Consider the following 27,032-nt stretch of genomic DNA (forward strand, 5'->3'; position numbering starts at 1 on the left):
GCTGAGGTGGCATGATGCAAATCGGTGTGAAGCAAGAGGTTTGTACAGGAGAGGTCTGTACAGGAGAGGTCTGTATCTGAGAGGTCTCCAAGCTGCAGCCATACCCGTCTCTATTTTATTTGTTCTGGATAGCTTTAAGTGTCTTATTATCTTTTCCCCCCTACAATCTATTACTCTTATTTTCATATCTTGAACTGTGACATCTTAACTCAGTGGTTCCCAAACTTTATTTCAGCTGGCCCCTCCTTTAGCAGATGCCAAGCCTCTCCCCTCCCCTTACCAAAGATCGACAACACATAAAGGTATACACAGAAAAGCCTAACTCATGCATTTGGATGTGGCTAAAGGAACGAGCCTTCCTTTAATACCATCATTATAACGGTGAAGCCAAGGGCTGGCATATTTTCTTGTTTTTGATTTAGTAGTCATGACATCTGATGTATTTTATCAATTAATTATCTGTCCGTCCATCCGTCTATTCAAAATCTACAGTGCTTTTATTGCTTTGCAAAACTGCCTATATAATTTTTATTTAACCTTGCCGTGTTCTACCTTCAGATTTCTTAATAGTTCTTGTACATCCACCTCTTACAATCAATTAGCAGTTAAACTTCAGGGCTAGTTTGACAGTTAATGCCATTGTTTTTAGCTTTCTTTACAGTCACATTATGTAAGTATCAAATAAGTCAAAACATAAGACAATGAGATACTTCACTAACAGACATACACACCAACTCAACAATACAAATAATCCATCAATTGTAAATCTTCTTACCTTTTAAGATGGTCAAGCAAGAAGAGGAAGGTCACCAGGTTGGGCTCTGGTAGAGACAGCAGCAGGTTGAGCATGCAGCTCTCCTTGGCCACACTGTCAGAGAGAGCTTCAAGAAAAACAGGAAAACATGAATGAGAAGGTGACTCAACCCAAAAATCACAGTCATCTAACACTGAGACTCATTCACCAACTGTCCTTTAAAAGAAATTTGCTCTTAAAATCCAATGAGGCAATTTTTGAAAAGATTATAAGATTCACCAAAAAACTGCTAAGAAAGACACAGTAACATGCAATTGTAAGAAGTTGACTGCATTATCAATAATTTAACACTTTTATATCATTAAGTAGAAATACATGATTGAAATTTGTTCAAGATTTATTTACTCCTGCATTTTCTAATCTTAACCCTTAGAGCTCACAGCTATTTTTTCACAATTGTGTCTTGTCTGGACTTTTTGTCTCAAAAAGCTTATGAAACATCAACCCTGTGGTGCACAGTCAAGCTTTTAAACATCCTTTTCTCCAGGACAACCTGGGCTTATAGAATATGTGTGTTACAGCAATGTCACTTGAATTTGAAATTATGGGACTATAAAGACAAAATAAAAAACTAATCAGATATTAAAACTCAACGATTTTTATGTATTAAACACAATAAACATTAATGACTAAGAGTTTATTTGCACAAACTTGTTCTTCCATCTCTTTGGGACTAAAAAATGAAAAATAATAATTCCATGACAGAATGTCTTCAAAATATTCACATTTTTACAAAAAAAGTCCTTCCATTTTTGGAAATTTAAGTCATTATGTAAAGTGCAGAGGCTCTGAAGGACAAATGACAGTGTTACCTGTGTTTATTTCTCTCTATTATGAGTCATTCAAACTCTCTACTGCAGTTTAAAAGTCTGTGCAAATGCATTGTTTGGCAAAGCATGACGTGATGCTGGAACAGCTTCCCACTGGTTGTCACAGCCCAGTTGCAATGCATTCTGGGATACAAACAATGTGTCAGTGGGATAACTGGTTAACTGCAGTAATGATCGAAAAATGGATTACAAATGGATAAAAAGACGTTTAATATCGAAGTTACTGGTGTGGATTTAATCTTTAAAGACCCTGGAAATTCATCTAAGTTCTAGGCTCACTAGAAAACTTTCTGTAAGAGCTACAAATGTATTAAGAACATAATTAGAAAGGCACAACCAAGGGCATTCACAGGAAAAAGCAAGTGCCTACGACTTACGGTTCAAAGGTTATCAAGAAATCTGTGCCGGGTTATCTACGAAACCAGCTAACTACAAAATAAGGCAGTGTTTAACTCTTTGTTTCTTGAGCTTTAAATTAAACCTTCAAACTAGAGACTTCTCAAACACAAAGCACACTAGCAGTTCTGTAATTTGGCATGGTAACCACATACTTAGTATTGTTATCTTTCTTAATTTCTTTTTTGCATCAATTTTCCACTTAAGGCTTTTTGAAAGTGCAGTTTCCCCCTCTGAGAATCTTCACACATCTTTTTCCTGCATGTGTTTTTGGCCGATCAAGACACAGCCTATTAGTATCAAACTCAGTGATAGGAGGGCTCCAGAAATATGAGCTACAATTTCTCAATCGCCCCCTTGTGGCTGGCTGCAGTATAGGTGATAGGGACTGATCTCACTGCTAAAGGCTTAAAGTTCCATCACTTTTTGAAGGAGATAATATTTTTACAAGAGTACGTTAATTAGACAGAAATATTGATTTTATTCCAGTTATTTTAATGTCTGGCCCCAAAGGCATCAGTCAAGAAAAAGTTGGCCCTAGTGAGAATGGACTTGATGACCCCTGAAATAGGGTATAGTTTTTACCCTTATATTTATTATTAACACCGGTCTATTATAATAGGCTACAACAGGCCACTTTGTAAAGTGTCTTGAGATAACTTCAGTTAAGAAATGGTGCTATATAAAAGCAAATATAGACTGATCAATTAAAAATATTAAATTATGAATATAAACTGAGCACTTTAGTGTTATTTTTTATTTAAAAAAACATTTTAATGACAATGAAGAACTCTCTTCACATGCAGGTGTTGAAATGATGTTTCATCATTTTACACTGTTGGCTTTTAAAATAAATGCAAGTTTCCATCAAATCCTGTGTATTTGGAAAAAAAACAGCCATGGGGATATCCTCCAATTATTTGTTGAATATATTTAATATCCACCACTAGCACTAAATATATTATTAAATTTATTTTTTTTCGTTTCATGTGGGGCAGAAACACATCCACTTCAGAAATATCTATACATTTCTCAGTCCAGTGCTGGGTTGTTTTTACAGCATGTTCTAATTTGAACATTACTGGTGTCTCTTTAGTTACCCTTTTTATGCTCATACAGTGCATTCAGGAAGTATTCAGACTCTCTTCACTTTTTCAAATTTCCTATTCTGTGACCTGATGCCTACAGTCGAAAAATGTATTTATTTTTCTCACATGGCTTTGCATGGAGTTTTCTGCAAACTCACAGGTGGACTACAATAAAGGAGTAAAATCATGTCAGCTAAGATCCAGATAAATAGGAGACACCTGGGTTAAATATAAAATTAAAGTGTTTTTGTAAAGGGTCTGCATACTTATGTCAATATGATTTTTCTTTAGTTTTTGATTTTTAATACATTTACAAAAGAATTCAATTTTTTTCACTTAGATTAATGAAAATACAAATCAATTATTTTTGACTGTAGTATCAGGGTGCAACCTAACAAAACTGTGAAGGTAAAGGGGGTCTGAATACTTTCTGAATGTACTGCATGTATGCTAATCAGGCGAAACATGCACACACCTAGGAGAAACAATGCACCAGTTGAAGAACACAAATGTAAACAACTCAGATGTTCCACATCCTCCAAAGCACATCTTTTCTTAGAAACCTTATTCAATAAAAACACTGGTGAATGAGACCCTCTGACCACTGAAAATAACAAAAGAAAGAACCAGCGACTTACCAATGCCTCCAGCAAAGTTTGGGTAGAGCTCATCAGTGAACAGAGGCTCCGGCAGCTCACGGAAATACAGCTTTAATGTTCCAGCAATGGCGTTTACGTCCATCTCCCTCATCATTACTGACACGTCTTTGTTGTCTGCAGGGAAGATGAGACGGTTCATCCTAATGTAAAGTTTCTCTTCTTTTCTTTGTCAGCCAAATTTATGAGATCATAAGAAATAAAATTTAGACTGAACTCACTTGAATCAAACGATGCCTTCAGTGTTTGGATGTCAGTTGCAACACCAGACACTCTGTAGATTCCCACCTCCTCCATCCCCCGTCGCTCTATCTCCTCCACACATTGTCTCACGATGAGGGGGACCTTTGAGCGCTCTCGCCTACAGAACAGATCACGCAGAAACAAGATTTAGGGGGCCACCGTCAAAATCAGAACATCTTATAAATGCTCTAAACACAAGACATACAGGTTGAGTAAGTGCACACTTTACCTAAGTGTTTTACTGGGGTGGAAATTAACTAATTATATTTAAACAAATTACTGTATTGAGAATTGTTTTGGGTACATTTTGAAATCAGTACTTTTACTTCTACTTAAATAAGTTTTTACCAGAGTAACTGTACTTTTACTTGAGTACAACTTCTGTAGACTACACATTAGCACATAGAGAGAGAAGGATTCCACATCACATCAACTCAGTGGACAACTTCACTCATGGTGCAAATGTGTCTCAAATCAAAAACAACACTCCACCAGAAACACAACTAAAAGAAGCCCAGCAGGGATTACTGAACAACAGACAACATCCAAACACAACTAAACACTCCACTGCCCCAGGGCATGATGGGGATCTCCACCAACACATCCTCCAGATTTTAAATTGCAGTGGGCAAAGCTTAGATCAGCTGATTCTTTACAGAGTTGAACTGACACTGCTGGATCAACACTGTTGAATAACTCCAACACGGAGGACCATTTCACTCAGAATGGAGTTAAAAATACACTTCTGAAGATAAAATCAGCTCTGAAATGTTTGAGATGTCATCCCTCCAAGTTTTGCTGTGTACAACAGCCGTCTACGTGCTACTGTGTAGTCAACAGAGTAGGTATGTATGTATGTATGTAGGTAGTATGTAAATACAGATTTCAAAATATATTCAAAACGTCCGAACACCCCCCAAAAAAACAACTTACAACAGTAATTTGAGTAAATGTAATTAGTTACTGTCTACATCTAGGTAATGTTTACTAGCATGACTGACATTATTAAAGTCATTAGCAGATATTAAGATAATGTATCATCTGCTCAACATCATTTGGACAGAATAAATTAAATTTAAAAAAGAAACAGAGCTCCAGAAATATTTTTAAAAGGTTATATAATATTTGCATGAGAAAAAAATACTCACTTTGTTACTACATTGATCTTAACTCCAAAGACACCTGAATGTTTCCGTGAAGGCATCCGCTTCAGACTGAACTCTCTGCTTGTGAACTTCATTGAAAGTTTCACCTCAATCTGAAAGAAATAAAGTCAGCTTGTTAGAATCAATATGTAACCAGTCAACCAAACTGGCATGCTGGGAGTTCTGCTGTCAGGAGACACCCTGAATACAGGTGAATTACAGGATTATGATATAAAGCTTAAAAAAGAGAAAAACTAGAGTAACAGACAGAGACAGCTAAGAACAGTACATAAAATCAGCTACAATAAGTGAACGCGCACCATTGGTCATACTTAAGGTTAAAAATATCAAGTGCTTATCAAGTTAAGTGGAGTTAAATTTCATTTTAAAGGGGACGGCTTTTTGTTTTATTATTTTTCTATTTTCAGCATCCCTTGCACTTGTAAGAAATAAAAAAAGGTTAAAGCTTTAAGGCAGCTTAGAACCAAATGTCCCTGGTTTCTACACCAGTGGTTCTCCACTAGACCCAAAAGCGGGTTACAAATGTGATTCTGGAAAATAATCAGACAAAGAGTCTCTGTATGGAAGCCCTACATCCATATGCTTTTTTACTCCATTTTGCCAAAATTCAAGTCAGTTTTGGTTGTTTTCTCCAGATCATGACTAATCAATCTCGTTATCTGTTGGGATAAAACAGCTAGTTTCCCCATGATAACTACAGGGTTCCTACATACTTTTAAAAATCAAATCAAGACTATTTCAGACCTAAATTGAGAACAAACAATACCACTTTTCACACGGTAAACTGTCAAAGAGAGGCATATGAGATTTCTGAGTACACCAGACCAGGACCTAATTTTTGTTATACAATGTTTACAAATTATCTTAACACATTTGTTGGTGTTGAGCTGATTAATTAGTTTACTATTAAAAAGCAGAATAAAACTTTTAGTCAGGGAACATCTGTTAAAACAAAGATAAGCTGCTAGATTTTTTTTAACCTTTATTTAACCAGGATTTATTCCCTTTGAGATAAAAAAAAATCTCTTTTACAAGGGAGTCCTGGCCAAGACAGCAGCATAATAAGTGCACAATCAGATTGCCAAGATGTTAGAGCGCTGGACAAGTGGACACACTGATCAGACAAAATCAGAGAGGGCCTGAGGCCCTCCTCCAGAAAGTTTAAAACATCCAACATGGATTCCCTGAATAATGGAGAATATAGTATTTATGCAACAATGTATGGGGGAAGATGATTAAAATCATATAAGGTTGGCTAGAAAAGAAAGATTGTGTAAGGACATGTCTTATCCAAAGTGCCTGCTAAAATTTAAGACCTCTCACTGGTAAAATTCCCTTTTTAAGACTTTTTATGGCCTTAAATTTCAAATGTGCAATTCAATACTATTTAAGACTTTTCAAGGATCTGCAGGAACCTGTTATTTGTCAATTCTATGATTTCTCTATAAAACAACCAAAATTTACATGCTATCACATAAAATGATGGGGAATAAAGGGATCCAACTGACCAGTTGAAAAGTGAAGTCCACTTTGTTGTTTCTAAAAGTACAGTTGAAGGTTTTCAGATATCCAAACTCCTGTCTATGTAGTTTTTACAGATTGAGAGATGATAATTTTGTTTTGAAAAGTTCATTAATAGTGTATTTTTTTTTGTATCTTAAAGTCTAGATTAAAATGCCCAGTGCTGTTCTTTTGGAAGGATGTTCACAAATCTGAGGCTAATTCAGAACTCTCATCTCTGAAAAATCACTTACCCCATTCATCGCGATGACTGTCCTCTGCCAGTCTTTATTCTGCAACGCCTGAGGATCCAGCTGCAAATACAAAAAAGGATAATTTACATTTCAAAGTTCTCTTCATTATAAACCTCCTCAACCCTGCCAGTAAATATGAGGATATTACAACTTGGCTCTACTTGAACAGAGTAAAAATTTCTGATATTTGAATTTTTGAGATAACTCCCCAGTTCACGTTTAAATAATGGAACTTTATGGGAATTTGTTTGGATATTCCTGGGAAATTTCTTAGAAATTTTCACACGTTTTCATGGAAATTCTGGGAATATGTTTGGATATTTTTGAAACTTTCATTGGAAGTTTTGGGAGAGTTTGTGTGTGTGTGTATGTGTGTGTGTGTGTATGTGTGTGTGGGGGGGCATTTTAATGAAACTTTTAGGGAATTTGTTTGGATATTTTGGGGATTTTTCTAGGAAAAATTTAAATGTTTTCATGGAAATTTTGAGGATATGTTTTGATGTTTAGAAAACTTTCATTGGAAGTTTTTGGATAATACTGCTTTATATTTTTTGGCAGTATCATTGGAACTTGGGAAATTTGGAATTTTAGGGGAAATTAAATGTTCAGGCATTATCATAGAAACTAAAAAAATGTATTTTTTAATTTCAGGGAATTCAATTTGATTTACTTCCTGGAATTTGAGAACTGTGTGTGTGTGTGTGTGTGTGTGTGTGGGTGGGTGGTTGGGTGGGGTGCTTTCAAATTTTAAGTTTTTTGCTTCAAAGTTTTCAAGAATCTTCATGGAATTCCTGGGGATTTTTTATTGTAATGTTTAGTCTTCATGATCAGATTTCATTGTAACATTATAGAAATATTAGCAGAAAGTTTTGAGGTACTTTTTATGGGATGACTAAAATATGTTTTCACAGAAATTTAAGGTAATTTCTTCAGGAAAGGAAAATTTCCAAGAAATTTAAACTTTTAGTGGAAATGTATTTCATGCTTGGCCTTTATAAGTCCTTGTGGTCCATCATCAAAATAAGAAGAATATGACCCCACAATACCTCTCTTACTGGCTGACACCACGGGCTGAAGATAACTGACCAACACTAAGCCAAGCCTATGCTCAAAAACCAATTCAGTGCTGTAATTTCTGCAGAAATAGCACCTTCAGGAGATTTGCAGACATCATTTTTTGTTTAAAAAACTGAAGAAAGAAAGAAATGTATTTCTGTTCATAAGGACAGACAAGGCTGAGCTTTTAGACTTATCAGGTCCTTCTTAAATTGGATAAATGGGAGAAACTAAAAATGCATTTGAAACGAAAGCTCAGGTCTCAGAGGGTTAAATTATTTTGATTAGGCTTCTAAGTAGAGTTTGAAACCAGTAAACATTTGTGTAAAGTTAAACAGAGACTATAAAAACCTTTAATTATATCACAAAAGGGAAAGTGAAGTCCAGTGAGAGTCTGCCATCTGTATAGGTAAACAAATGAAGGTAAATACAGGTGCTAATCTGCTTGGTCACTACACTAAGCCTCACATAAACAGCCAGTCCATATGGCCATGTAGAGCTGTCTCTTGTCACTGATGTGGCTTTGTCATCTGACTAATACTGGACCTACAGCCTTTATTTACATGGATCAGGGATGAGTAATGTGATAAAGTCCTCAACACTAAGATTTGAGCCGGTCCAACATGGTAGTTTGTCTTTCTACCAAGAAACCAACAAATCTCGTTCAGATAATCCCTGAAAATATAAATTCTCTAATTTCACAATTTACATTTACTAAAACTGAACAATCTACATTGTTTTACCATGCTGGCTTTGAACGTCAGAAGAGATAAATATCAACAGAATTCAGGACAGCACATTACTCAAAAAAAGGCTTAATACATCACCAGAAAAAAGTCAACAAAATGTCCTCACTGTAACATCCCAAAGCATCCTTTAAAACAACATTCATTGTACTTCTCTTGCCAATTCTTCCTGTCTTTACCTTCGGCTTCAGCAGGCTGCTGCGGACTCGCTCCCACAGACGGGCCCCTGTTCTCTGGGTTTTCCTTGGAGAAGTGTCTCCCTCTTCCTCTTGCTCGCTACCATCCTGATCCACATTTTCCTCCTCAAGAAGATAACTCTCACTCATTCTTTCAGGCATGAGCTTCTCTAATTTTTTCAACAGATCTCTCACTAACTAATGTTAAAGAGATGAAGACACCAGTGCTCTTCCACGATTATCACTATTGTCTAGATGGCACTAACAAAAGCTGCAGGTCCTTCTTTACTGGACATCCGGATATTCATCACATCGCCTTGGAGAATCTTGATCATTCAGCAGTGTCGTGAAAAATAAAACTTTCTGCTATTTTCATGTCTCAGCATTGAGTCCAAATCCTTTCATTTCAGTGAAATCCAGAAAAGGAACAAAGCCACGCAGGCTGCAGTGCACGTTTGCCTCTCCGTTGTTCTACTTCTCCGCTGGATTTAGGGGGATTAACTCCTGAGAATCTCCTCCTACCCTGATTACCAACATGCTCATGCCTGCCACAGTCAGGAGTGCTTCCTGGTAATGGAGTACCTCAGGTAGCCTCGACAGGATCCTCCCAGGACAGCAGCTGATGAGTGCTACTATCCTTTTAACACAGAGCTTGACTTCTCTAATATAAACCATGTGATATAACCATGATGTAATACTTCTTCCTTCTATGACACCAGAGGTTCTTCTTACCTTAAGGAGCAGGTCTTACAGTCCTGCCTTGGCTAACACAATTAAATTCTAATTGTTTGAAAATCAATATGTTTAAGAATTTTGATGCTGTGAAGCTTTCAAGAGTCTTGGACTAGAAGCTGGTCTGTCATCTAAAACACCACTGAGGCAGAATAAACTCATATCCATTAATAAAAAACAGCATTATGGATGTGTGGGACCAGAGATTTACTAAACTACCTCAATGGGGACTCCTTGATGTCTTTTGCACAATTAAAGAGAAAAAATGAACTTTTTTACTAACTAAAAGAGGCTAGGGCCAGACTTGGCTGTAACAATCAAGCAAACCTTTGTCCAGAGAACCCTAAGTGATTGTTTAAACATTCTGTCTCATCTGGACTTATTGTCTTAAAAAGCTTATATAACAACAACCCTGTGGTGCACAGTTAAGCTATAAACAATTTTTTAAGGACAACCTGGGTTCTAAGGATATGAATTTGAAAAAAGTTATGGGACTGTAAAGACAAAAGAAAAAATTAAACAGAAACTGAAACTCAAAGATTTTTTTATGTGTTACACACAGTAAACAATAATGACTAAGACTTTTTTGCATAAGCTTGTTCTCCCATCTCTTTGGAACCGAAAGTGATAAAATATTCTTTCTGTGACAAAACGTCTTCAAAATCTTCATATACACTATATTGCCAAAAGTATTTGCTCACCTGCCTTGACTTGTATATGAACTTAAGTGACATCCCATTCTTAGTCCATAGGGTTTAATATGACGTTGGTCCACCCTTTGCAGCTATAACAGCTTCAATTCTTCTGGGAAGGCTTTCAACAAAGTTTAGAAGTGTGGTTATGGGAATTTCTGGCCATTCTTCCAGAAGCACATTTGTGAGGTCACACACTGATGTTAGACGAGAAGCCCTGGCTCTCAATCTCCGCTCTAATATCAAATACCAAATATCAATATCCATAGACTAGGGAACAGTTTGGATCTCCGTCAAGTCCAAATATTTCCCATTCCGGCAGATATTAGTCCGCTTTTCTCCCGTTTTTGCCCACTTCTCACAGTGCAGACTTCCGTGTTTTGAAGCCCGGAGGCAAGCAGCTGAGTCACACGCTGATGTGACGTCAGTGCAGCCCCTGTTGTTGTGTGTGTAGCTCCACCTTTTTGGTACAGGTAGGTAAGATTGACTCCCCTACAGAAGGGTGCTGAAAAGTGGGACAGTACGGGTCGGTTTTGGGACCCTTTGCAACTTTTGCTCTATGAAAACGCAAAAAAATGCATCAAAGTGAGCCAGACTGCTTGGTGGAAACAACCTATAATTCATCCAAAAGGTGTTCTATCGGGTTGAGGTCAGGACTCTGGGCAGGCCAGTCAAGTTCATCCACACCGAACTCTCTCATCCATGTCTTTACGGACCTTGCTTTGTGCAATGGTGCACGGTTATGTTAGAACAGGAAGAGGCCATCCCCAAACTGTTCCCACAAAGTTGGGAGCATGGAATTGTCCAAAATCTCTTGGTATGCTGAAGCATTCAGAGTTCCTTTCATTGGAACTAAGGGGCCTAGCCCAACTCCTAAAAAAAAAAAAAACACACCATAATCCCCCCTCCACCAACCTTTGCAGTTGGCACAATGCAGTCAGACAAGTACTGTTCTCCTGGCAACCACCAAACCCAGACTTGTCCATCTGATTGCCAGATGGAGAAGCGTGATTCATCACTCCAGAGAACACGTCTCCACTGCTCTAGAGTCCAGTGGCGGCATGCTTTACACCACTGCATCTAATGCTTTGCATTGCACTTGGTGATGTATGGCTTGGATTCAGCTGCTCGGCCATGGAAACCCATTCCATGAAGCTCTCTACACACTGTTCTTGAGCTGATCTGAAGGCCACATGAAGTTTTGAGGTCTGTAGCAATTGACTCTGCAGAAAGTTGGTGACCTCTGCACACTATGCGGCCATGGAAGTTGGTAGCTTAAATAGTTGAAAATGTAGGATAGGCTTTTATAAGCAGTTTGCTTCTGCCTATGCCTTTTCATTCATTACTCAACACATGATGATTGATTTTGTTTGAAATGTTTATACTGTGCAAAATATTTGGAGTTGTGTTATGATTGAATAAACTAAACTAAACTAACTATGCGCCTCAGCATCCACTGGCCCCGCTCCGTCATTTTACATGGCCTACCACTTCATGGCTGAGTTGCTATCGTTCCCAATCGCTTCAACTTTGTTATAATACCACTGACAGTTGACTGTGGAATATTTAGGAGCAAGGAAATTTCATGACTGGACTTGTTGCACAGGTGGCATCCTATCACAGTACCATGCTAGAATTCACTGAGCTACTGAGAGTGACCCATTCTTTCATAAATGTTTGTAGAAACAGTCTGCATGCCTAGGTGCTTGATTTTATACACCTGTGGCCGTGGAAGTGATTGGAACACCTGATTTCAATTATTTGGATGGGTAAGTGTACACTTTTGGCAATATAGTGTATCTAAAATGGGTCCTTGTTCTTTTTAGTATTGGCTCTATTTGTGCCATTCCTCAAAGATACAGAGGGACACATTACAGCCTCTCTGTCTCTCCTTTATGAGCTATTCGGGCCGTCTCCTCAAGGATCTAAGAGTTAAGACAAGCGCAGTTTGACCAAGTATGACGCAACAACGGAACAGCCTTTATTCACAAAGCATTGTGAAATGCAATATGGTGGTTAGCATGCAAAGCTAGCGGCAGAGATGACTGAAAATTGGTAAAAAATGGATTTAAAAAAATGTTCAATATCAGATATGCTGGTATGGATTTAACTTTTAAATACCCTGGAAAGTCACCCAAGTTCCAGGCTTGCTAGAAAAGCTTCCATAAGGGCTACAAATGTCTGGATAGTGTCATCAGAAAGGCACATTTGTTGGTTTCAATTGGGAATAAAAGTAATTGGCTACAACTTACAGTTCAAAAGTTATTTCACCTGTAAAACCCTGTGTTTCTTCTTGCCATATACGACAATGTCAGTCTCAGAGGGTTAAACCGCAATATGACCTACTATAATCCTTTAATTGGAAATGTGTTAAAATACCAGCCTCCTACATTTTTTTTTTCAGCAGACATGTTACGTTCTACAAATTATGTAAACATTAACGTAACTCTTGCAAGAATAGTTTACAAAAAGTTCTACTTTCCTTTTTTTTGTATCTTTCTTAATCAAAATAAGAATTAAAATTACAATTCAATACAACAATTCACATTAAATTTGCAGTATGACCTAAAATAATCACAGTTCAGTATTTTTTCAGAATCAATTAGTTCTAGTTTTATCTAATATTCTGTTAGATGTAGGATGATTTATCACTAGGATTTGTTTTTAATATCATACATTCTCTACTGTGGTGAAGGGCCTAGTAATTCACTATTAAAGAAACTGTTTCTCTGATAAAATAGACAGAAAGTAAGCATGAGGATGACATGACAATACAGGTCAGGGGCTAAAATACCTGACAGGTGTCCTTTCTCCAGGCTGTTCACTCTTCAGTAACCAGCTTGTTTCTAAGTAAGGATGCCAGCAGATAAATCCCTGCTCTGATCAAAGAGCCCTCTGTGTCTGTCTCCCTCTGTCATACTCTGGAGCTTTGCCAACAGCTACGTTTGGCCAGCCCAAAGTCTAATCCGCCCTCTGTCACAACACACTAGCCCGGGTCAAGCTGAAGTGACCCACTAGCAACCAAATGGCCCATTTCTTTCAACACTGCAGGGACCCACAGGGCAAGATTAGCAGAGAAAGGTCCTACAGTCAGTCAGCAGTTCAGACAAGTCACCAGTGAGGAGGTCCTGCAGTCAGAGGAGGGAGCAGTGTGCCTTTACAGAGGGAGGGATTGGCTGTTAGTGGAGCAGCACAGATGTGAGGTCAAACTGAGACATTTAACAGCGATTATTAGTTTCTTTTTTCTGCTTAGATGCCATTTAGGACACAATTTGATTAAAAAAATGTCTAGTATTGTACAGAAATAAGTTAAATCATACTAAAAAGGATAAATATTGGATATAAAGTGTTAAATAGTTTGGATTAAAGTTTTGGCCATTGGCATTTTTTTATTAAGATGTTCCCGAAACCAGCAGAAACTCGGGTGCAAAAATTGTCTTATGAGAGGGTCCAGGTGTGATTCTTGAAACAAATGCATCTAGCCAAACAAAGCATATAAACAACTGTGGGTTGATAACCATGATGACTGAAAACCATCATCATTTAAATACCATACACATTTATATTCACAGAGTTTACGGTATGGAGTTATATAATATAGCGAGAGAAACTTCTCTGCCCGGAGACAGATGCCTTAACAAGAGATGGAGACAAGAGATGACAATATTTACTGCAGTGACACCACTGTGCACATTTATACTGAAAGCAGCCTCTGTCAAAACAGATTTCTACAAAGTAATGTGAATTAAATAAAAATGTGGAAGGTAAAATAAGTGACTGCATAAACCTTCACCTCCTTCAAGTCAGTATTTAGTAGATTCACCGCACTGAGTCTGTGTGGACAGGTCTCAATCAGGCTTGCATATCTGGACGCTGAAATTTTACTACATTCTTGTGCCAAAAATTCTCTCTAGGATTGATGTCTTGGCTTTAACTGCCACTCCAGAATATTCACCTTGTTGTCTTTAAACCATTTATGTGTAGCTTTCTCTGTATACTTCAGGTCATTGTCTTGCTAGGAAAATAAATCTTCTCCCAGGTCATAGTTTTCTCTTGACTGAATAAGACTGTCCTCCAGGATTTTCCTATATTTTCCCCGTATTCACTTTACCCTCTACCTTTACAAGCTTTCTAGTGCTGGCTGCTGAGAAGCATCCCAACAGTATGATGCTGCCACCACCAGTTTGGTGTACGCTAAACATAGTGTTTTGTCTGATGACCAAAAAGAACCATTTCAGTCTCATCAGACCAAAGAGCTTCCTTCCACTTGAGCATGGAGTCTCCCACATGCCTTTGAATATTTTTCATATCCATCCCCTTACTTTTACCTTTCAATAACATTTTCTCTGAGTTGCTTGGAGTGTTCTTTTGTCTTCATGGTGTGATGGTAACCAGGAATACTGATTCACCAGTGACTGGACCTTCAAGACACAGGTGTCTTTATACTACAATCACTTGAGACACATTCACTGCACTCAGGTGATCCCGATTTCAATAACTGAGAAACTACTAGCACCACTTGGCTGGACCTCTGTTGAATTAGCTCAGCCACTTTAAAGGTGGTAAATATCTATTCAATCACTTATTTCATATTACAGATTTGTATTTATCTACTTTGTAGAAATCTGTTTTCAACTTGACATTAAGGGTTGTTTTTTGTATTTTTTTTGTCAAAAAATCCTAAATATGTTGACCATGTCTCAATTATAAAATCAATAAAATGGTAAAACATTGAAGGGGTGAAAACCTTTTATAGACACTTTAACTATAAATCGCCCTGGCTGGCTGGCTGGCAGATTTTTTACAAAATGACTGTTCATAATCATACCACATGTTATACATCATCAGAAAGCTCTAATTCTCAGGAGTCTGACTATTCCAGGATAAAACCACCACAGCAGCCAAAATTAATGCATTTCTTTGGCTACAAACAAACAAGCAATTATAAAAGTAACACAGCTAATCATTAGAAGCTCTGCTGTACTTTCCTGATCATAATATTTCACCAAAACCAGCCCTGTTGCATCAGAAAGAGTCCAAACAATCTAAATCTAGCTAAAATATCAGTTCAAAAACAGGATTACACCCATAAAGATCCATGGACTGGTTCTGTATCTTTTCAAATGTGCCATTGTTCTCAATAGTCCACTGTATTTGCTGTAATAATGTCTTTTTGGCAAATATTAGGAATGTTATATAGAGAAACATCTGCCAACCTCAATCCTTTTTGGAGTATCCAGTTTGAAAACACCTTGACTTTTTCTCAGAAAAACATTGGTAAAAACACATTTTTTTTGTTCTGTTATTTTAGTTTTGAATGTAAAGCAGGTAAGGCTTCACGCTTTGGTCCAGTTGAGTTTACCAGCTAATACCTCCCAGCTGCAGCCATCTACAGACCTCTGTTTCACTACACAATTTCAGAAGGGGGGGGGGGGTTTGGTTTTATGACAGTTTGGGAAGAAACTTCAGAGACTAAAGACACCTTTTTTGGCTCTGAATTCCAAAAGGTTCAATCACAGCATTCATTTAATTTGGGAATTCCTGGATAGGAGTTTTTGACTAGTTTTACCTGGAGTTCTAAGGGTTTTAATGTTCTGACTGTAACATAACATCTAACTATGGTGACATGCACCAATCTGGGCTTTACCTCCAAACACAAGCAGTCATGACTAAGGTATTAAACTGGAGTCTGCCCTTTTTTATTCATACCTTTATTTGTCCTTTGGCCATAATCTTGTCTGTGATCTCCCCGTCCTCTTTGCTCTGCTTGGTTTTGTTGCAGCACTTGTCATAGCAGAGCAGCCTCACAGTTTGAGAGCCCTCCAGTTCAATCTCAAACTCCTGGTATGATAAGAGCACAAAGAAAGGTTACTGCTGCAGGTGGACCTACTTTCACTTTGTCCATTGGACAATTTTTTCTCTGTATCCATTGCTGATATGCTTTCTTTTCATTGGAAGCATATTGCTTAATGGCTGTCTTAAAGACACACACTAGTGTAATGGGTCTTGTTCATTCAGTTTCTCCTCCGACTGGCGCTCTCACCTCGTTCCAGTTGGGTTCTGTGGAGTCTCTGTACACTCGTGTTTTGGCTTTGTTAACGAAGTACCCAAAGGAATCCACCTCGAGGGAGCAGTACAGGTCTAGTGGGCACAAGCAGAAGTTTTAACTGTTGACTCAAAAAGAAACTAAAACTGAAGTTTCCCAACATTCATTTAGAGGAGGCATGTACTGAAGACAGCCTTTACTACTGAAACCACGTGCTGCTTCACCAGAAGTCTCTTCCTGGGGTTATTACACTTTTTAAGCTGCTTTCTTTATAAATTCAGGAAAGGCTGTGGGACTTCCTGCTGTCATTGACTCATGCAAGAGTACTTTTGTGACAAAAGACTCAAAAAAATTTGAAAAGACACAAGGTAGTGATTAGAGAAAGACATATTAGGCTTGTACACAGTGTTCCTTGGTAATCCCACTTGTTTCCCTGCAGCTGCCCACCCAGCTAACAGCCGCAGTGAGCGGGGGCGGGTCTAACAAATCAGCCTGGGCTAACACCGAGCATGACGTGACTCCCAACCTCTGGAATTATCAGTGAATGGATTTCTAGTGAAAAACAGGAGAATAAGCCACTTACTTAAGCTCTTTTTCAGCCCTGACGCAGAGTGCACAATGACATTTAGGAAGCCGTATAAACCAGGGGATTCATCATCTGTGGAATTCAGATTACAGATTAGGATGAAATTGAAAAACTGCACACACGCATGTTTAAATATGTATTAAACCCAAAAAGGACAATCCATCGGGAGCATTACCTTCTTTATTCATGGTCATTGGGATTGTGTGAACAGTCTGAAGTTTGACACATGAGTTAGTGAGCATCTGCAGCTCCAGAGAGGTCAGAGAGAAGCTTTTATAACCTGTAGGGCACATTTTAAGGTGAATGAAAGAGCATCAGATATTTGTTGTGATAAAGCTGACTCGTATAAAATATCAGGCCAACTTACACTTCTTCTGCTGCTCACGAATGATCTCCCTCCACTCGGCACGTTCATAGTCAGAGGAGATGAGAAATGTGAAACCCTGAAGAAATGAAGAGAGAATATGCTTCATTTTTGTGCACTTTGTGTTGCAATGTTGCTCCAGTCACCGGCAGAGGGCAGCAGAGGCCAGAATGAAATGTTGAGCGATGAAGGGAAAAAATCTACTGCATTGACTTGTATAAAAAAAAAAAAAATCCTGTGGAAACCAAGTTAACATAATAAAACAAAGCATAGTGTCAATATTTAATCTTGTTAAGTAAGAATAATGTTGCAGCCTTTTCTCTAGTCACAGGCTCACCTTTCCATTCCTGTTGGCCACTCTGAACGCCATGTTTGGGGACATGAGAAGCAACAGAGACTCTTGTTCTGATAACTTCTTCTTCAACCGCTCAATCACCTTCACCCCTTTTGTGGTTCTCTGCAGATTCAAAGTAGAGTTAATAAAACAAGTGATGTGCTGCATTTTTCACTGATTAACACTTTTGTGACATACGATGTATGGCTATTTGATAATGAGACTGCGCTAATGAGGATAGAACCACCAGGTTCACAGTCACTCTGAGTGTTATATATTAAAGGTTGTTTATTCACACACAACTTCTGCAAGTTTGCAATTGATAATGTCTTTAGTTCACTGCTAGCTACTAAATGAAGTGCACTTGTTTTTGCTTAGGCATCGAAAAAATGATTAGCTTTAAAGTTGAGCAATGCATTAACTTGAATTTTTCAATGAAATTGAACTAAACAGCTGCAGAATCTTTTGGTACATTAACTGAGGTGTTTGGGGAACATTGCATGTATGGTGAATATTCTGGACGCCATTAAAAACTTCTCTCAACAAATTCAACAAATCATTGGAAGTGATCGACAACTCAGCATAAGAAAGAGAGAAGAAACAGTCTCCATTGATAAAGAGAAAGTTCTGAAAATTTTGCATGAAAATTTGAACATGACAAAAGTGTGTCCCAAAACTTATGACTCCTGATTAACAGGAGGATCAACAAAAATGCAAGCAAATTTGTGGACACATTTTGGTACCAATTAAAGGAAACCCCAATTTTTAGGAGTGATTACATGCTATAAAAGTTGGATCTTTTCATACAATCAGTAGTACGATTGGCAGTCAATGCATTGAAAAACACTATCGTCACAAAGGATGAAGAAAGCGCAACAAATTAAGTTCAAACTCAAGGCCAGGTTGATTGTTTTCTTTTGCCCTATTTGCACGGGGCTATTATTTCCTAGGGATCTCTGGTAATTTGTAATATTTGCGCAGGACATCTGTTTTTAACCCTGTATGAATCTGCCATGTCTGTAATTTGCAGAGTAAAATTCCAGGGCAAATTATGGACCATGGGGCGCAGGTGGCTGGGTAGTTGGGGCGCACCCCATGTGCGCGGACAGCTCGGGTTCGAGTCCAGCCTGAGGCCCTTTGCCGCATGTCTCTCCCGGCTCTCATCCCTCTTTCCGACTCTATCCACTGTCCTCCTCTATCAAATAGAGGCAAAAAACGCTCAAAAGAAACCTTTAAAAATTATGGACCATAATTCAAGGCACTCAGAGGTCTACAGGTAATTCTTATCCCGTCAGAATCAGCATCTCTGTAATTTAGTGTGTTTTTTTACAGCACGTGCAACTTTATCTGCTCCTTTTTCTGATAAAAAAAAAAATAGGCAGCGTAGGAGAATGTTCAAGTTTTGACATCTGTATGTTATAAATAGCACTTCTTTTTCAACTAGTTTTAGCTTATGTGTAAGACTGGCTTTATTTTACTTATTTATTTAACTCTGCTGTCCAAACTAACATTTGCGCACTGCCCCAAATTTACAAAGTACTGAATAATATTGACAGAATCTCCTGCATAAAAACTTTTGAAAGTTACAGGAGAGGTTCATGTTTTAAATTTGATGTCTCTCTTTCTCACACATTAAGGAGAGGGAGGCTCAACTTTCTCTATTGTCCTCTGTCTAATCAGGTGCAGATACGCACAGTTGACTTACTTATATAAAAAATGTTAAAATAAGAGAGAGAAATGTGCATATTGTCTATTGGAAACTCTGGTAAACAACACGTCTAGCACACATGCAGGAAACGTCACCTGCAGAACACAATGTGCACAAAATCACATTTTTTGTGTGTACTTTAGAAATAAAATTAACTTTGTTTTCATTGCTGCAGCAATGCAGCACCCTCGTGTTTTTTTTTCAGAAAAGTCAGTAAATTATCCCACTTAGCCCAAACACTGACGTCAGGGGTAATTCACAAATTATCAGAGGTCCACAGGTAACACTAGTCCCATGTGAATAGGACTTCAGACATTAAGGGTATTGTTTTGGAGGAGTCGGTTCCAGAAGGATCATCAGTGAACCAGCACTATTACAAGCAACTTCTAGAAAAACCACAAGAAAAAGTCAGAAGAAAGAGAGACCACAGTTGTGGAAAAATGGTTTCATTCTTCATCAACAACACATCAGCTCACACTCTGCTCTTGGTAAAGCAGTTTCTGACACAGAAACAAATCACAGTGCATGATCACCCTCTGTATTTACCTGATCTAGCACTGTGTTACTTTTACCTTTCTCCGAGGCTAGGATAAAATCTGTGCTCTAAGAAACAAGGTTTGAGTCAGTGTCAAAAATTACAAGAATGACAGAGGTTCTAAGATGACTGTCTGAAGAAGACTGACTGTGCTGCTGTGATCAGACCTGAATGCAGTGGTGTGATGATGCAGAAGGGGAGGAGATTGAAGGAGAAAGACATTGAAAAATGTAATGTAATTGTATTACAGCATTAGACTCATCTTTTATTAGCCATACCTCATATTCTTTGAGTTTTTGTTAAGGTGAGGTTTGAGATTTTCTTGGTGTGTTAGTCTGACCTTCTCTCTTTGGATCTCATTCTTGATCTGTGAGATTTTGATCTTCATGGCATCAATCTCCTCGTCCTGTACCAGGGGGATGGAGGTGGACTCGCAGTCCTCAATAGTCTGGAACGTTAGGTCAGCCAGTGGGATGTACCACTTGCAGTCATACTGCTGCCCTTTTCTGTTGGAGGACAACATGATTCATATAAGGACACTAGGTTTTATATTTCCACAAAAATAATCACATTACCATGCTTTTGGACCACAGTGGTTGGTAAGAAATCTGCGTGACTAACAACAAAAATGGAGGGATTATAACCTTTATCCTTGCTGCAACCATTTGTTAGTCACAATGAAAGGCTCCTATTTTCACAGAGGCAGAATTTACGTTAAGAAGTTTAATGTCTGTCCGAGTTGACTGACCCTTGTCTCTCCAATAAGGATTTGAATTAGTGGATCTTACAGGTCACAAGGTTTGAACCCCTGACATCAGGCCACACACTGACCCAGACTCACCCTGCAGCCTGTTTCTTTAGCTTGGTGCAGAGCAGCAGGTCGGTGAAGAGGAAGACGTGACGGAGTTTCCTGGAGCCTTCCACTAACTCCACCATGAAGCGATCCCTCAGCAGCTGACGGTTCTGCCAAAAGGAAAGGAGAAATCACATCATTGCACTTAAAGCATATCACTATCATGTATATCAGATAAATTCATAACAATGACAATACTGACAATAAATCTCTAAGTCAAAAATTTAAGCTGTATTGGTTTTTGTTGAAAGTACAGTTTCCAATTTTAGGTTTCTATTGATATTCAGTTTAAAATGTTTTCTTCTGAGTTACTAAAACAATGACATTGTTTTGACATTATTGCACAGACTACAGTACACAATAACTGGATATATCATAGTGGAAGTAAACAAAACAACTCCAACAGTAAATAGCATATGTTGTGACCAAGTTTATGACTTATATTCAGCTAAAATGTATCTTTAAAGATTAAAAATGACTAAAACATGACTAAAACTTAAAGGGATTTTATTTTAAAGACTAAACTAAATTCAAAATATCTGCCAAAATTAACAATGTAAACAAGGCTATAAATGCTGTATACACAGTTAACATCAACGTACTACCATGGTCCTTTTTTTATGCTACTCCAAGCATTTTCCCATGAAAATACTGCAAAGTGCGATTGAATCTGATAGCTAGCATAGTTACTTACTGAAGCCATAATACACACTGTTTCTCGAGAGAGTAGCAGACTGCTAAAACTGTAAGACCATAATAGAACATACCAAAACCAAGCAGGACTCAAATAACAGGAAAGCAAAGTTTCTTTTAAATGTTAAGAAAAATACAAAGTTGCTTAGCTTAGTTATATTGTATCCTGCAGTTTGAGTGCCCTCAGAGTCTCACATGCTGTTTCAGTTCCTGCAGGGATTCAATATCAATGTCCTCTGTAAATTAAAGGATTTAGCTGCCTAAAATAATTATGTGGGTTACTGTGTTAATGGTTAGTCTTGTTTTCTTTTTTAACCTAATTTCAGAGCTTCCTCTAATCTACATTGACCCTTTCAGCTTGACGTTGAGGTTGCATGCAATAGACATGAGCTCTTCCTGCAGCAGCGTGCGTCCACATTCCACCTCTGCCTTTTGACCTCCAGGCTGAGGCTGTTTACAATCACACTGCCCATGTGGGACTCTGCCATCCCACACCAACCACTGTCAAAACAAGGAAATCACTGCAGCATGGCTTTTCCTTCTCTATATTCCAGAAATGTCAGCTCAGTCCTGGCTGGATCCAGACATCCTGGCCCTCACACATGTCTAGTGCTGTCCTGGTTTCAAAGAGTTACAGAGAGATATCCGCGTATTGTTTGTGATAGGAGTATGACCACAAACAGTCAATAATCCAATGGAAAAACAAGAGCTGTAGCTGCAGAGTGCTCACACCCTCCTGACAGTGGGATCCTTTTAGATTTAAAGCAAAATGAGCTGTTGAGCAGCAAGACATGTACAAGAGTTAAAGCACAGCCAGTACATGGGTTTAAGCACTCATTGTAATTACAGACAGCCACATTACAAACATCCACATTGGGCTTCAATTAAGACAAGAGCTTATCACTTCAAAAACAACAGCTAGTATTTTTATCTCTGTCCTGTGTGACTTTTTATCTTTCAATCTACTTACAGGATTTCAAACCTCCATGACAAAATAGAGAACAACATTCCCAAGAAATTTCCGTGATTAATATCCCCCCATGATGGACTGGGCCAATTCCAAGAAAATTCAGAAGAAGTTCTCTGTCATATCAACAAAATCAAAGCTGAGATGCATGCTGGTGGGGGTCAGGAAGCAAGAGGAAGTCCGTACACACCCATCTGAGCAGGCTGGCTAGACAGTTACTTTTATAAGAAGAGCTGCAGGTCATTTCTGGGAAGCACAGCTGACCCCGCGGCAAGGAAGGATGGGAGGGAACGAGGGGGTGGGCGACAGGTTTTCCTGGTTTCCAGCACAGAGACCCCGTGCCTCTAGTGTTTGCTCTGCTTTGTCACGAGCTTCCTCTGTGCTCCACTTCCCTCTCAGCTAAAGCAGACAGGCTGAGATGAGTCAGCAGCAACCTGTCTCACACTCTGGTTTTATAGCAACTTCCAGACACCTTGTGCTCAGAGATTTACTGTCAACAGCCAAGAAATGACGCAGTTTACGTGGGAGGAATCAATCCCGAATACCAAGAGGCTGCTGTTCAAGGGAGAAATCAAAGAAGCCAAAATGCTCAGCAGAACGTGATCTTTTCTGGAAAAAAAATTTTAAGCTGGTCCATGTTATCAAGTGTTATGTGAAAGTAAAAGCATTGTGGATGGCAACATCAGAGTGTCAGTCAATAAATAACTTTAGAAGAGCTAAAGATATAAAATACCTACTGGATACATGGACTATCACATCTTTTGTATCTGGCTCTACTTTGACTTTTGATCAACAGTTTTTATCCTCGTAAATGCTTTATTTTACTGGCACAGATAATTCATAAACAATCTAAAGAAACTCTTCAGCTGTTATCAAACCAACATGCTACACCCACTTTTATACAACAGCAGAGAAGCACGGTAATCTATACAGAACAGTTAAGTCAAGCTATTGAACTGAATTTCTCCTTGAGGGAGTAATAAGGTATATCTTCTTCTACGGTTATAACTTGATTAAGATATTTAAATGGACTACTCTCCTTACCAGGTGTACAAGCAGCAAGGGGAAATTCATTAATTGATTGAACATTAAGACGGAAGTAGGTCTGCTTTGCTAACATGCTCCATTTCAGCTGGTTACTATTGCGACTAGTGTCTTGATCTTGCTAACAAGTTAGCAAGCAGCTAATTAGCAGCATGTCAAACCAAACACATGCAGCGCATATAGAAGTATTCATTCCCTTTTATTGGTTTTATGAATCAGTCATGGTCAATAGTGTAATTTGGCTCTTTAAACAAAAATAATCTTTAATAACACAGTGAAAACAGATTTCTATAAAGAAATTTATATTAAATAAAAAATGTGTAATGTAAAATAAGTGACTGCATAAAAAGTCACTCTTTAAGTCAGTATTTAGTAGAGTAGCACATCTGGACACTGGAATTTTATTCCATTTTTTCTTCAAAACTGCTCAAGCTCTGTCAGGTTGCATGGGGATTGGGTGTAAATAGCCCTTTTCAAGTGCACAAATTCTCTATTGGATTGAGGTCTGGGCTTTGAACATTCACCTTCATTTTACCCCCTACCTTTATAAGCCTTCTACTGCTGGCTGCTAAGAAGCATCCCCACAGCATGATGCTGCCACCACCGTGCTCACAGTGGGGATGGTGTGTTTGTGGGGATGTGTAGTGTTTCGTATCTGCCAGAGCGCTTTGTCTGATGGCCAAAAAGCCCTGTTTTGTTCTCATCAGGCCAAAGAACTTTCTTCCACTTTACCACGGAGTCTCCCACATGCCTTTTGGTGAACTCTTGTCCAGATTGAATCTGAGATTTCTTCAACAGTGGCTTTCTCTTTGCCACTCTCCCATGAAGCTTGACTGGTGAAGAACCCAGGTAACAGCTGTTGTCTGCAGAGTCTCTCCCATCTCAGCTGCTGAAGCTTGGAACTCCTTCAGAGTAGTCATAGGTGTTTGGTGGCCTCTCTAACTAGTCTCCTTCATGCACGCTCATGAAGTGACTCCTTTCCCTGAGTTGCTTGGGGTGTCCTTTTTTCTTCATGTGTAATGATAGCCGGGAATACTGATTAACCAGTGACTGGACCGTCCAGACACACGTGTTCTTATACTACAACCAACTGAGAAACAATCACTGCACTCAGGTGATCCCCATTTCACTAATTGTGGGGACAACTAGCACCAATCGGCTCGACCTCTGTTGAATCAGGTCAGTCACTTTAAAGAGGGTAAATGTTTTTGTAGTCAACTATTTTGAACTACATCATTTTATTTAATTGACATTATTTTGTAGAAATCTGTTTTCACTTTGAAATTAAAGGGCTGTTTTGTATTTTTTGCTAAAGAAGCAAAAATTATATTGACCGTGATTGATTTATAAAATCAATAAAAGGGTAAAACATCCAAGCGGGTGAATACTTTTTACAGGCGCTGTTAGGTCAGTATTGACTGTGACACATTGTTTTTTTCATATTTGCTTTTTTCTGACCACCACAATGGATTTAAAACAAAACAGTCGAGATATGACCAACATATAGACCCTGAGCTTTAATTTGCAGAGCACTTGCATGGCCTGGTGTGGTTTCTCCTCATCATTACTTTGAGACAAATGAAGCAGAAAAAAGGTCTTAAGATGATTTCAAGTGTTCAAATGGAATTTGGTAGCTTTTTGACTGGAGCTATCAATATGAGCATATCATAAGACATGGCTGTAGACTAATGCCTTGTTAAATTTTGTATATGAAAATGCTTTTCAAGAGACTTTGTCAGTATTGCATATTTAATAAATAAATAAATCAACAAAAACAAATACTTTCTGTATCACAGAACAATGTGGGGCGTGCGAGTGAGCACACCAGCAAAACTGAATGGAACTTTGTGAAGAATAAAATAAACTGAACATAAAACCACATAAAAGCTGAACTGGTTTAGTAAATCAACAGAATGGTGCCAGTCTCTGTAAATGCGTCCTCTGCATGTGAAACAAGCACATTACAAACGGGACAAGACCTAAATATTCTTAGTTTGGCTTTTTCCTTTACCCATGCCCTCATTAAATATTAACGACAGCTCAACAAACTGGGCTACAGTCAGTCAAACAGAATGAAAGGGGAAATGCTGACAGCCAGCAAACCCAGAGACAATAAAGTTCTGTCCCACTTCATAGATCTTTTGTCCATCCATCCATTATCTACACTGCTCTTCCCAGAGTTCTGATATGTTCATTTGCTCACAAAAGTCGCTAGGAGGATCTTAAATTTATGTCATGTTTCTTGTGTTTCTTACTGACCTCTCCTTTCTTAACAGTCATGGACTGTCTACGAGGAGTAATCTCTTCATTCACACTCGACAGGAAGTTTTGGGAGATGCGCAGGGCGTCCTGTAACAGGGGGTAGTCTGGGTGGGTGGAAGGGGTGTGCTTCAGAAGGTCCTAGAACAACAGAGGAAACAGTGACAAATTCAGTCCAGAGAAATCTGCTTACAGAGAGATGATTCTCCAGAGTTGTGTTGGACAGACTGACTTACATGTAGAACTAGGGTGCTGCGCGTCACTCTGTCCACAGGTTTGTAGAGAAGAGCTGTGGAGGAGGAAGAGTCAGCTAACAGGCACAGCTCAAACACTTATAGCAATATTGATTTATGTGGAGGCTGGCCATTCATTCCACACAGTACTCACTTTCCAGTGAATATTTAGCTGACTGGTCTTTGCAGTCCTTTGCGCTTTTGACCTTGAGATTCTGGCATGGAGAGAACATCACAGGGAATGGTTAACTCCCTCATTAAATCACACAGACCTCCCCATGGTGTAATTAAAACAATCAGCACCTCTGTAAGGAGCTGCGTGGCTCTTTACTCTTGGAGCACTGCTGAAAACTGCTTTGTCATCACTTTACAACATCAAACACTTGGCTGCATCAGTCCTGCTGTGCATAGCGTGATTACATACCTCAGATATCTGTGCAAACTGAGCGTTTGCCTGGCAGCATTTGTCTGCCGTCTCCACAGCAACCTTATAGTTATCCACAAATGCCCGGTACACTCCGAGCTGGCTGGCCTGCAGGGCACAAAAAGAGCACAGATTACATGTATTTCATAACAGAAGAGAGGTTTTAGCAGTGATTACTGCTGCTTTGCATTGCTTCTATCTGCTTAGACATGATTTGGCAAAACAATATCACAGGAGCAATCAGCAATTCAATCTTAACTCACGTGTCTTTACATAAATCTTTGTATATAATGCATTATGTTTTCATCTTTTTCATCATGACTAAGGTAGCTTTTATTCAGCGACCCCCTATAGGGCGTTTTGTTCTCCTTTACTGCCTGTAATGTGGTGGAGTGAGGCTTTTATCTGGCCGGGAGATGACTCCAGGCAGTCTACTCACATGTGCACTGAAAGAAACCCTGAACATTACTGACAGCCAAAGACTCCAGCCTTTAACTCTTGAAAGTCTTTTAACCACGGTTAAAGATTAAGGTATGACATTTCAGGAGAGCTACAATTAGTTTGATAAAAATTTACCGCCTTGACATATGGTGGCCTGTTTGATCAAAAAGTAACACATAGTTTAATGCAGTGAGCT

The 27,032-nt window shown here is 38.6% G+C and overlaps 1 protein-coding gene across 2 annotated transcripts in view; it reads right to left on the minus strand.

Moving 5' to 3' along the window:
* Nucleotides 1-27,032, minus strand: part of si:dkey-91m11.5 (PH_BCR_vertebrate and RhoGAP_Bcr domain-containing protein) — a 67,613-nt gene that overhangs the window by 2,518 nt on the left and 38,063 nt on the right. For both annotated transcript variants that reach the window (XM_041787100.1, XM_041787099.1), the window contains exons 6-22: nucleotides 26,396-26,503; nucleotides 26,126-26,186; nucleotides 25,975-26,027; nucleotides 25,739-25,879; nucleotides 20,764-20,885; nucleotides 20,263-20,428; nucleotides 17,683-17,802; nucleotides 17,349-17,424; nucleotides 17,157-17,261; nucleotides 16,979-17,053; nucleotides 16,393-16,490; nucleotides 16,059-16,190; nucleotides 6,948-7,007; nucleotides 5,176-5,285; nucleotides 4,006-4,145; nucleotides 3,767-3,901; nucleotides 776-881 (exon numbers count right to left, since the gene is read on the minus strand). In XM_041787100.1, the coding sequence (XP_041643034.1) occupies nucleotides 776-881; nucleotides 3,767-3,901; nucleotides 4,006-4,145; nucleotides 5,176-5,285; nucleotides 6,948-7,007; nucleotides 16,059-16,190; nucleotides 16,393-16,490; nucleotides 16,979-17,053; nucleotides 17,157-17,261; nucleotides 17,349-17,424; nucleotides 17,683-17,802; nucleotides 20,263-20,428; nucleotides 20,764-20,885; nucleotides 25,739-25,879; nucleotides 25,975-26,027; nucleotides 26,126-26,186; nucleotides 26,396-26,503 (1,808 nt within the window). The remainder of the gene's footprint in view (nucleotides 1-775; nucleotides 882-3,766; nucleotides 3,902-4,005; nucleotides 4,146-5,175; nucleotides 5,286-6,947; nucleotides 7,008-16,058; nucleotides 16,191-16,392; nucleotides 16,491-16,978; nucleotides 17,054-17,156; nucleotides 17,262-17,348; nucleotides 17,425-17,682; nucleotides 17,803-20,262; nucleotides 20,429-20,763; nucleotides 20,886-25,738; nucleotides 25,880-25,974; nucleotides 26,028-26,125; nucleotides 26,187-26,395; nucleotides 26,504-27,032) is intronic.

The sequence above is a fragment of the Cheilinus undulatus genome, linkage group 5, assembly GCF_018320785.1.
Source record: "Cheilinus undulatus linkage group 5, ASM1832078v1, whole genome shotgun sequence".
Taxonomy (NCBI): Eukaryota; Metazoa; Chordata; class Actinopteri; order Labriformes; family Labridae; genus Cheilinus; species Cheilinus undulatus.